At 37.9% G+C, this 11,847-nt stretch overlaps 1 protein-coding gene across 1 annotated transcript; it reads right to left on the reverse strand.

The window, feature by feature from the left end:
- Positions 1–6,589: 6,589 nt before the first annotated feature.
- On the reverse strand, positions 6,590–11,538 carry LOC137729646 (U-box domain-containing protein 3-like). The gene is made up of 5 exons (XM_068468639.1): positions 11,330–11,538; positions 10,194–10,474; positions 9,780–9,896; positions 7,638–9,536; positions 6,590–7,157 (listed from the first exon to the last, which is right to left on the reverse strand). Exons 2-5 carry the CDS (start codon positions 10,467–10,469, stop codon positions 7,095–7,097), a joined length of 2,355 nt encoding a protein of 784 aa, XP_068324740.1. The 5' UTR covers positions 10,470–10,474; positions 11,330–11,538; the 3' UTR covers positions 6,590–7,094.
- Between the last annotated feature and the right edge of the window lie 309 nt (positions 11,539–11,847).

Below are 11,847 nucleotides of genomic sequence, written 5' to 3' on the forward strand. Positions count from 1 at the left end.
TGTTCAGATGGAAAACAAAACTCATATTCTATCTACTTGAAAGCCCGAAGTTTTTTAGTTCCCTTCTCTTGATACAAAATAAATTAATTATTCTATATTTCTAAATTATTAAGTTTGAAGTGTTTTTTAAAATATAATTTTATCGATGTTTTACGTGTGAAAACAAATATTTTTTTTTTTTTTTTTTTATGAAATGAAGGCACATTTTTTTACGTCGCCTCGGGCCTCAAAAATCTCTGGACCGGCCCTGGTTCTCACATATAGTGTTGCTTCACTTGAGCTTTTGTGAAAGCCACAGTGAATTAGATATGTGTCAATTTCACCATAACTTGTTATGGTGATTGCCCTTGGTGCCTGTTTTAGGTTATAGAGTGTCTTCCTTAGCCTGTACACCTTGTCTTCAACCTTTTCAGTCATAGAACCATCTAGTTGATCCACATATACCTCATCTTCAAGAACGCCATTCAGAAAAGCTAATTTAACATCCAACTGCCACAGTTTCCAACCTTTCTGTGTAGCAAGAGCAATCAGTGTTCTAATTGTATCTAACCTTGCCATTAGGGCCAAAGGTTTCTTTAAAATCAACACCTAGTTTCTGAGTCTTAATTTGTGTTTTTTAATAGAGCCATCCACATTCATCTTTGTTTTGTATACCCATTTCACTCAAATAATAGGTTTATTACTTAGCTTGTCAACCAATTCCCAAGTAGAGTTCTTCTCTATCATCATTATTTCTCTAGTCATTGTCTTTTTCCAGGCTTCATCTTTTATTGCTTCCCTGAAATCTTCAAGTTCAATAATGCTCATCTTGCATTTAGCATACACATCACTCAAGCTTTTCCATTTCAGTGAAGTATGGTCATAAGGTCTTGAAGTTGACATAGAAGAACTAAGAGAACCAAATCCTTGAGGTGATTGCAGATCAATTGTTGCAGAATATCTCAGAGGAGATTGCACTAACTGAGTTGAATAAACAGAATCAACATCAAGTTCAGTCATGCTTGAATTCTCTTAAGCATCCCAAGAAATAGACAATTGCATTGCTTCACATTCACTTTGCTTTCTCATCACATATTACACTTCTTGATAATACCAACTTCTGAGTTCTTAAGTTGAAAACTCTATACCCTTTTTCACACCTACCATATCCAACAAACATTCTCACCAGTTTCCTTTTTAATGTGAAGGAATATGAATGTAACATAGAGAACCAAATATCCTTAAATGTTTGACACCTAGCTTTCTTCCACTAAAGGTCTCAAATTGAGTTATATTGTCCAAGGCACTTGTTGGACATCGATTTTGTAGGAACATAGCTGTGTTTACAGCTTCAGCCCAGAACTTCAAATTAAATTTCTTTTCTTACATCATGGTTTTAGCCATTTCAACCAAGTTTTGTTCTTTCTCTCTGCAACGCTATTTTGTTGTGGAGAGTAGGCAACATTAACTGCCTTTCTAGCCTTATATCTTCACAAAACTTAGAAAACTCTAGATATGTATATTCTCCACCCTTGTCACTTCTAATGTCAAGCCTCGAGCCCGACATACGTCCAGGATCGACACGTGACGTCACCAAATACCAGTATCTCCAACATACCTCACCTCCGGGATATGTACCAAGCACAACTCATGCCTCGATTTATGTAGCGATTTTTCATATACTTCATGGTTGCATCTAACCTCTCGTTAGACTGCCTACGTACCCTAAACAGGGATCAAGCCATTCATAGTTCATCATTACTACACTTCGACATTTATCACAGTATGTTCAAATCGAAAAGCATAGTATTCCTCAATCAAGTATTAGAACTTAACAAGCATGAATTTACTAGGTTCATGGCTACATAACAAACCTACATGACATTCAAGGTTTCCACTTCATCAATCACATAAATCATTATGTTTCAACATAATACCGCAATACATAGCATGCAACATCTCAAAGAACAATCAACGAAGCACAATATTATTCTCTCGCCACATTGGTCAATTGAAATAATCATAATAATAACAATCATATCCAACGTCATTCCACAATCATGTCAATTAATCAATTCATGAATCAAAGATGCATGATCTGAGCATTTAACTACGTTAATAAAGCAATGCGATGCTTTATCATTTCATGAATTTAATTACGAAACTCTATATAATCCTCCACTTGGATTATGAGCAATAAACATGGTAAATCTAATTTATATTCACAAGGTCTATTGTGGGTAATTTTCACTCACTCGAATCTAGGGTTCTAAACTAACCTTATGGAAATGAGCAAGAGCAAGGATTACGAACCTCTCAACGGAATCCAATAACATCGGGTTCTAGACCATTCAACGGAACCAAAATATCGAGTGGTTTCTCGTAATCTACCCAGACCTGTCACATGTATAATCAGTGCCTACATCATGGGAATGGTGCACTGGGCAACTAGAACTCTGATAAGCTGCGAAATTCAGGTGAGTGACAATAATACAAATATGTGATAATCAATAAAAAGAAAGACCATCGACCACAATTTATAAACCTCAAATATAAGTTCATAATTATGAAAACATAGTCAAGTCTCTAAAAACTCTGAATGAGCCACCCAGACATCCAATGGCTTTTCCAATTCAAACAACAAAGATTCTCAAAAACTATCGTTCATAAATACACTAAAATCTAGGACTAGAGGGATGCAGTTCGGCCGAAGCCTACATAAGTAACCAAACAGGAAGTGGCCCCCCATAGCGGATTAACCATGCAGAGCCACCCCTAAGTAACCATGTAGGTAGTGACCCCCCATCGAGGATTAACCAAGCAGAGTCACTCCTACAAATCTAGTAGGCAGTGATCACCCATCACAGATTAACCAAGCATGATCACCCCTAAGTATGTATGGCTATAAGGATCACCTATCGCGTATTAACCAAGCACGATCCATAGAAAATATGGTCCCCTATCGCGGATTAACCAAGCAGGACCATGGTCCCCTATCGCTGATTAACCAAGCAGGACCAAGATAACCAAGTAGGTAATGACCCCCTATCGCAGATTAACCAAGTAAAGTTACACATACAGATATGTTAGGCAATGATCACCCATTGTGGATTAACCAAGCATGATCACTCCTAAGTATACATGGCCATAAGGATCACCCATTGCGGATTAACCAAGCGCGATCCATAAATAGTATAGTCCCATATCGTGAATTAACCAAGCAGGACCATCCATGTACCATTGCTACATGGTGCAGACTTGGTGTCACCTAACCCCGTGATACTAGGGTAACGGTCCCCTACTAGCCCTTAGTTTAACAAACATTTCAATATGCACTTCAAATCACTTTTGCACAAATATTTCGAATCCATGAATCAAATCACATTTAATAAAAATAGATCGATGGCCAATTATAAAAATCACATTTTAATAGAAAACATATTTATAAAATCAAGTCACATCCACAAAGGATACTAATATAAGAAAACAGGGTAATAACCATATCACATATATTAAAGTCACTCACCGAGACAAGTCCGCAAAGCCTCACTGAGTCTTTAGTAAAACTAATTTTAGTAATTGAAATGGTTCAAGACATGTTGACCAAAAGTCAACTCTCAGTCAACGTTGGGTCCACACCCTAGTAATTTAATTTGGAAGATCCGCACATTGTATTTCGGACCCGTAACTTCCTAAGGTCCACATTATGCTCATAGAACAACATACTAAAGTCTCATCACGATCCGACGGTCGGATCTCCGCCAATCTCAATTTTAAATTACGGTTAACAACAATCCGTCAGTTCTTACTATCCTCAAATATTATGTACTATTACTTATTTAAGTTTTATGCTAATCCAACAATCGGATCGTCAATTCATATAATAACCCCGTGGCGGCCAACTAGGCGATCAACTACGAAACTTTATTAAAACATCGGAATTCCACTAAATGAATGTCAAACATGGAATTAGGGCATCAAAATTAGCCTAGGATGGTCAGGTAGGGTCTCGGCCCACGCGCCGGCACACTCATCGACTAGCTGCCCTGATTCGCCGGAAAATCTAACTAATTCCAAAAATAACCAAAATTCACAGAATTGTAGATCCCAATGAGTAGAGCAAGTTTTATACCTGTGACTAAGGCCAATTTGGCCGAGAAAAGCCTCAATTGGCCACGAACCCGTGGGAACCCTAGAAAGGGTGTTCTTGATTCGACGCCAAAACGAACTCCGACGCCCAAACCAATGCTTTGGTTTTTTTCCTGAGGTTAAGGGAAGTCTTATAGTGGTGGTAGTTAATGGTAATCATTGTCGGATTCACCGAAAAATGGGGAAACTTGTCGGACAACTCGGAAATTTGTGGCTTTGATTTGTAAAATTGGGTTTGAAATTTAAAAATCTAACATCACAGAGACGTTGGGCTTGCCAAAAGCTTTCCATAGACACCGAAACCATCTCCAACGAACATCGGACCGAGAAGATAGAACCGGGTCAAGGAACAAGGTCTGGTGGAGAAACTAGGTTGGTCGATTCTCTCCTTCTCCCTTCCCTCATTTCCCTCCTTGCTTTCCTCTCTTTCTCTTCTTTTCTTTTCATCCCAGCCGTCCACGTGTCATCACAGATAATGGCTCCAACAATCTGGAACCTTCTAGATGAAGCCAAAATTACAAAGATAACCCTAACTTTAAACGTTAATAACTCTTTCGTTATAACTCTATTTCACGAACGGTTTGCACCTACGCGTTTGTGAGATTGTGCTCTATTCAAAAATATAAATTATGACCTCGAAAGGTCTCCGGATTTTAAATAAATAATTTCCAAACTTCATAACTAGTTTAATTAAAATCTAAATTCAAATAAATTGATATAAATTCTCGAAAAATAATACCAAATCTCAATAATACAAATACGTAAATCATAACAGTGAAATCTAGGAACGGGATTTCACATCTAAGCATCTTGATTTGAAAGCCACTCTGCAGCTCAACCATGGACTTAAATTTTTTGAAAATGCAGAACATTTGTGACTTGTGTTGCAAGAAAAATACCCAACACATTATAGTATGATCATCAATAAATGTGAGAAAAAATTTGTTGCCCCCAAAAGTGGTGACTTGTGTTGGACCACAAATATCATAATAAACAAGCTCTAAGGGTTGTGATGCTTTCCAAGTCTTATCCTTGTCAAATGGTTCCATGTAACCCTTCCCTATAGCACATCTAGAGCAAACATGCTCAGAGAGTTGTAGTCTAGGCAAACCCTGCACCATTTCTTTGCTTTGTTGGAGCATCAAACTAATGTAGTCTATATGTCCAAATCTCCTATGCCACATCCAAGATGACTCTTCAACTGTTGCTTTATTTGCTATAGTGTGATTGATATATTCAAGAGCTAAGGGAAAACATCTATTTCCCTTCATTGGAACAATTGCAAGCAAATCTTCCATCTATCTGTCTCCATAAATATCAACCATGAAATTATCAAATACAAGCCAATATCCATGTTCTATCATCTACCCTACACTCAATAGGTTCTCATCTAATCCGAGTACTATCATAACTTCTTTGATATACCTAGTTTCACCCTTCATTTCTATAACTAGAGTACCCTTGCCAGTTGATTGTACTAAGTCTCCAATACCCATTTTAACTCTACACCTCATTGTTTTATCAACATCAACAAACAAAGACTCATAGGAGGTTATATGGTTACTACATACACTATCAACATGTACTATATGTTCATATTTGTTCCAACAGTAGCAGAATGGCAGGCATAAAACATTGTTGCAGTCTCAATTACTTGATTGGCAAAGTTTGCTAGTTGTCCAGTCCTATTAGGCTGATCATAGTCCTTGATAAGATGCCCAAATCGATTGCATCCATCTCACTTAGGCTTCCTTTTAAACCAGCACTCACCATAGTGAAGCTTGTCATAATGTTTGCACTTTCCATTTGGACTGATCTAATTTGCCTCCTTGATCATTTTTGACACCTTGGTTCACAACATATTGAGGTTTTGGATCTCATTTCTTGCCTTTTGATTTCCAATTCTTCTTTGGTTTAGGGTTACCAAAGGAAGAACTAGACTGAGATCCCTTTGGATTCACATTCATACTAGCAAACGCTCTCTCAGTAGCACCCTCAACATGTTTATCAAGACATTCAAATCATCTCAAAGCAGCAACAACTTCTTGCACTTCAATGATTTCAATATCCTTAGTTTGTTCAATTACATAATAAACAAGATCATGGGCTTTTGTTAGACCTATGACCAATTTCTAAACCAATCGCTCTCTGGGTAATTTTTCACCAAAGTTTTTCATCTGATTCACCAACTTATTGAAATTCATGCAACGACAAACCTTTGATACTACGAAGGACGTTCAAGTTCCATCCCGAATCCATCCGCAATGGGAGAGAAGCCAACCCACAAGCAGTGTTCCTCAATTTTCGAACACAACTATCCACGCCCTCGCACATCAGCCATTGGGCTGGAAACTGGCTAGTTTTGAGAAATACCCATTATCTATTAGCCCATCTTGAAAATATTATAATCGCATGTCAAGATTTTATCACGTGACCGTACTCCAGTATCATGCAATAACTTTTTCGAAATCGTAAACACCTCAAAATGGAGTTGTGAATTTCTGCCAACAAATATTGCAAATTACAGAAGTGTATAGCATTTATGTACAAGTATATATACAACATTGATCCAGAACCAACAAATCAATCAGAACACAAAAAACTTTGAGTCACTACATGATTCTAACACAAAACCAAAAGCTGTGTTCTCAGCAAAACTAAGAGCAAAGTAGCCTACCTAGCTAGCGCATATATTCCGCCTTCCCAAGCTCTACCGGAAGGAGAAAAATTTAGACATTCCACGCTGTTGTTGTGTTCTTGCGGTACTTTCCAAAATTTCCGTGATCACTAATCAGAAAAAGGGAAGAAAAATGCTCAGACTTCTCTGAAGCTAAAATAAATTAAAGAATATATATATATATATATATATATATATGTATATATCTTTCTAAAGAAATCTTGATCGAGAAAATGTTATGGAGGCGAATCTTAAGAAAAAAATCAGCAACAGGTCAACAAAATTGTCTTTATTTTCCCTTTCCCATAGCCCCTTCTCGCTGATTCCTGAAGTGACTGAGAAGCTGCTGTGCCTGCATAATATGTGTAAAGCACAATATTATCTTCTTTGTCCCACAACTCTATATTCTGACAAACTCACGCAATGCTTGGCATAGCTTCGGTTTTATGCTGACTCGACAGGGATAAACACCGAGTGAACGCCCTGGCAGTGTTCTAGGTTGTCCTAAAGAAACCATACATGGCATTTTATGTGCACATGAGATGTTTTCTAACAAACTTTCGACAATATAGATTGATCTCCCCGGTAATGGTAAATTATTGGGTTATAGCTGCATTAGGGCAATAAGTAATAACAGTTGCCAAATGACGGCAGGAAGAGAACTGTTTCACCAAACAGAAGGAAATCATCAGTATTGAACAATCAATTTTTTTTCCCATCTTTTTTGAAATATTTCTGTTCCCTTGCCTCCGCCATTATTTGGCACACTAACCGGTAAGCAGATCAACAGAGAGCTAAATAAATAGGCAAGAAAAATGTTTAAGCTGCATACCTTTTCCTTTGCTCTTGGTGTGCCAGACTGAGATAAGGCAACCAGGGGAGGAACAGCTCCTTCCTGAAGAACAAGGGTGCAAAACTTTGGACTATGAAGGCACAACTGCAACAATATGGAGGCAGCATTCTCCTTGCCTCTATGGGAACCTGATTCAACAATCTCAACTAGTAACGGAATGCCCCCTTCCCGTGTAATTGCTATGCGGCCCTCTGCAATGGTGGACAAATTTGCCAGGAGAGCAACGGCCTTGTCAACCATCCCAGAATCAGGGTCCATCAAATCAATAAGATGCTTCACAACCCCAGCTTGAACTAGGCGAGCTTTATTTTCATGAAAAATTGACAGATTAAACAATGCAGTACCAGCATCTTTCTTCCCCCGAAGAGTCCCTGAAGCTAGAAGATCAACCAAGGCCTTAACTGCACCAGACCGACCAATTTTTGCCTTGTATTCGTCCAATACAGAGAGGCTGAACAAAGTTGCAGCAGAATTTTCTTTCGCTCCGTCACTTCCTGTTTTTAGAACATGGATTAGGGGATCAATTGCCCCTGCTTGTGCAATCATCGCTTTGTTGTCTTCATTAATTGATAAATTCAAAAGCGCTGTCACAGCATGCTCTTGTGTTGTCAACTCTCCTGAATATAGAAGTGAAACTAATGGTGTAATAGCACCACACTGGCCTATAATAGTTCGATTCTCCATATTGTGCTTTCCAAGAAGCCGCAACTCTTCTGCTGCCATAGTTTGCACTTCATTTGACTGGCTCTTGAGGTCTTCAATTAAATTCCTGACATGGGATCCTGTTGTCAACTCATCAGATCCTGAACTATAAAATGGAAGCAGCTGTCTATCAGGATAACTGGGGCTATCAGTCCATGCCCCTTCTGCTTTTGTCTTGGAAATGTGAGATAATTTTCCTGATAACCCGGTGGGAATTGCTGATTGTTTCTTTGGAGTAGAAGCAACCGGATGCTCAGATGTGATTTCTCCAGACAACCTACGAACATTTTCATGCTTATTAGATACCCCTGACACCTTAATCGATGCTGGAGGTGCATAATCAATACTGGAAACAGCACTAGTGGCTGATTCACCCCTGCTATGACTATATGACTGTTTTGGTGATGAGTGACCTTTCTTGTTACTATCGCATCCATTGGACATTTCTCCACCTAATCTAGGAGAGACATCTTTCTTTTGCTTCTCAAAGATGTTTCCAACTTCAAGAGATGACCTCGATGTCGAATTGCTACTGTGTGTAGTGCAATGCAAACCACCTGTGTGAGTTGAATCTGCAGGAGATACTTGATCTGATGGAGATGGGACCAAGATAGCATTAGAGCCGTCAGAGTTCGCCGTAAGTTTTATATCATTTTCCTGACACCAGCTTTGTATCATAGCCTTGACAGTATAATTGGGAATGAGATTAGTATGGTACAGCCTCTGTCGGGTCTTTGGGCAAATAGTTAGCCCATGATCAATCCATTTTTGGATGGATTCTCTCTCATAGGTTTGACCTGAAGCTACAATCACAGGGTCCAGCATGAGTTCTGAAGACAGAGGGCAGCGGAAGTATGAAGGGATCGAGACGCCAGATACGGTTTCAAGGTGCTCAATTTTGACCATGAATTCACGAATATGGGAGACAAGAACCACAATTTGGTTAATTTGATCTAATTTCCCTCTAACATCACCGACTTCGACATTCATTCTTTCCTTTTCTACAGCAATGCTTTCTTTCAGCAGTTCTTGGTTTGAAGTCAGATTAAGCAATTCGATAATTTTCATAAGAAGTTTGGTGGAAGGCATGACATCTTTACTTTGACTTCTCACAGCCTCTTCTAAGTATTCTGTTACTCTTTCCAGCTTCAAAGATTGAATTTCCTGTGTACAGTGCTGAAACAATTTACACAGATTAGAGATGCATCTGTCTTGACTTCCGATGAATCGAACAACATAAATATAAATAACTAGTAGGATGAGGAATATAAAGTTTCAAAGAAATAGGTTAATATTAAACAATTATAAGAATGAATATTAGAAAGTTTGTTAAATCAACCTCGTTTTCTTTTTCCTTTTTTCCTTTTTCCTTTGTAAGAAAATGATACATACAGAAGGCAGTTTGAACTTAGCAAATACCTGAAGACCCGTTAAACTTGACCCTGATGAAGATGACTGTGACAGTCTACGTAATATGCTGCAAATCTTGAGTGAAGAGTTTTGGATAGTTATCAACAGCGGCTCACACCGCCAAGCCTGAGGATAAATTGTTCGAACTATGATCAAAATATGTGAAGAAAACCGCACCCCTTAACACATGCACGGACACACACCAGATAGCATGTCAAATTTGAGGTATTTAATGCATAATTATTCATTCAATTTCCGTGTATTCAAAGGGAAATGCAGAAGCATCATAACATACTGAGATTGCAATTATTGTTGTAAGGTTTCTATGTCTTGCACAATCAACAGAGATTCCCTAATGAGAATACTCAAGCATGGCCTAGAAACAAGGACGTGAATTTAGCACAAGAATAGATTTGCACTTACACTTGAAATTTTGCTCGACTTTGGAGACCAGTTTTCGATGAATTCCCTAGCTCCATTGACAGCCATATCTAATTCTTCACACTCTTTATATAGAATGTCATCTGACGGTACTTTAAAGTCGACTACTTCATCAATCAATGGCTTCAAAAGCTTCAGTACATCAACTATGGTTCTGTAATCCTTCTGAATAGGAATATGTTTCAATGTTTGGCTTGAAACTAGATGAACGAATCGAGATATACTGTTTATCAGACATTTCATAGATGATGTGTCCATATCACCTGTTTGAGAAAAGAAACCACAAATAAATACTACAAACAACAGAGAATTATTATCGAAAACATTGCTAATGTGTTCTGCCAAACTAGTTTAGATTTCTGGTTCTGAAACTCCTACAGAACCTATTGCTTTAAAGGCTGTATACCAATTGGTCCTCTTTGTCTACGTAACAACTTAAAAGAACGGTCCTTGGATTATGAAGCAACCATCAATTGTGTGTTGCAACGATTCTCTTAACAATGTGTATAGAATTCTAGATTCTAAAACATTGAATAACTATTGCAAATATCAGAATCTTTACACTCATTGTCTGCCTCTTGCTGTTTCAAAAAGCCAAATTTTCGGGCTGAAAGCATTTCGATTCAAGCTACCAAATCAATTTTATTACACACTCTGCAAACACAAAAACACTCAAAGGGGGAAAACATTAGTGAAATCTAAACTCTTTATCCTTTTTTCACAATTTGTTTCTGAAAACCAACACAAAATGAGATTCAAAAACTAATTCTCCTCCCCTCAGCTCAACTTCCTTGGTCTTTTTAGAAACAACAACCAGAGGCGGGTGAATTCACTAAACCAAAAACGTTTCATTTCCTCCAACTCCAAAATAACAATACCTTAATTTCTCCTAAAACAATGCTGATCAAACATGTTACAGATTATCAAACTCGCAATGTACACAAACCCAGAAAAATTGACAGAAAACCCACAAGAATAAACACAGCTAAATCCAAACTAAACAAACAACACCAAACCATTTCCTCCCCCACCCATTAACATAAGACAAACATCACCAAACATTTTACTGGGTAAATAAAAATAAAAACAACAACATTGGATAAAACGAAAATTGTTACCTTTGAATCAAACTGTACTCCTATTCATGCAGTTAGAGGCTTAGAGCTGGTGGGTTAAGGCATAAAAAAACAGATCTTGATGAACCCAAAGCCAAAGGTGGAAACTTTGACATGAAACTTCAATTGGGTTTTTTATTCAAGAATCAATCTAACCCTCATGCACTGCTTTCGTTACAAAGCTGCATGAGAGAGAAGGAGAGAGAGAGAGAGAGTGTGTGTGTGTGTGTGTGTGTGTGTGTGTGTGTGTGTTGGGAATGAATAAATTTAGAGGAAATTAAAAGAAAGAAAGAAACAAAATTGGTGGGGTCTATTTGGTTGCAGATTTGTTGGGCGAGGAGGTGAAGATTAATTAAGAGGTTATGAAGAAGGTAAAATGTAAAGGAGGAGACTTTCTCACTTTGGGGATCTAATCATGATTAGAGAGAAAATTTGTAAGGGAATTCATGCCGTTTTTAATTAAAGTATTAGAGGATGCATTAGAACAATGATATCCAGGAAAAGATTCCACTGAGGAAGAA

Source organism: Pyrus communis, chromosome 3 (assembly GCF_963583255.1).
Source record: "Pyrus communis chromosome 3, drPyrComm1.1, whole genome shotgun sequence".
Classification (NCBI taxonomy): Eukaryota; Viridiplantae; Streptophyta; class Magnoliopsida; order Rosales; family Rosaceae; genus Pyrus; species Pyrus communis.

Excerpts from the sequence above, each read along its gene's own strand:
- LOC137729646 (XM_068468639.1), bottom strand. The coding sequence starts at position 10,469 with ATGGACACATCATCTATGAAATGTCTGATAAACAGTATATCTCGATTC. Across the intron at positions 9,897-10,193 it reads AGTCGAGCAAAATTTCAAGT|GCTTGGCGGTGTGAGCCGCT; the intron begins GTAAGTGCAAAT and ends ATTTATCCTCAG. Across the intron at positions 9,537-9,779 it reads CAAGTTTAACGGGTCTTCAG|CACTGTACACAGGAAATTCA; the intron begins GTATTTGCTAAG and ends AAATTGTTTCAG.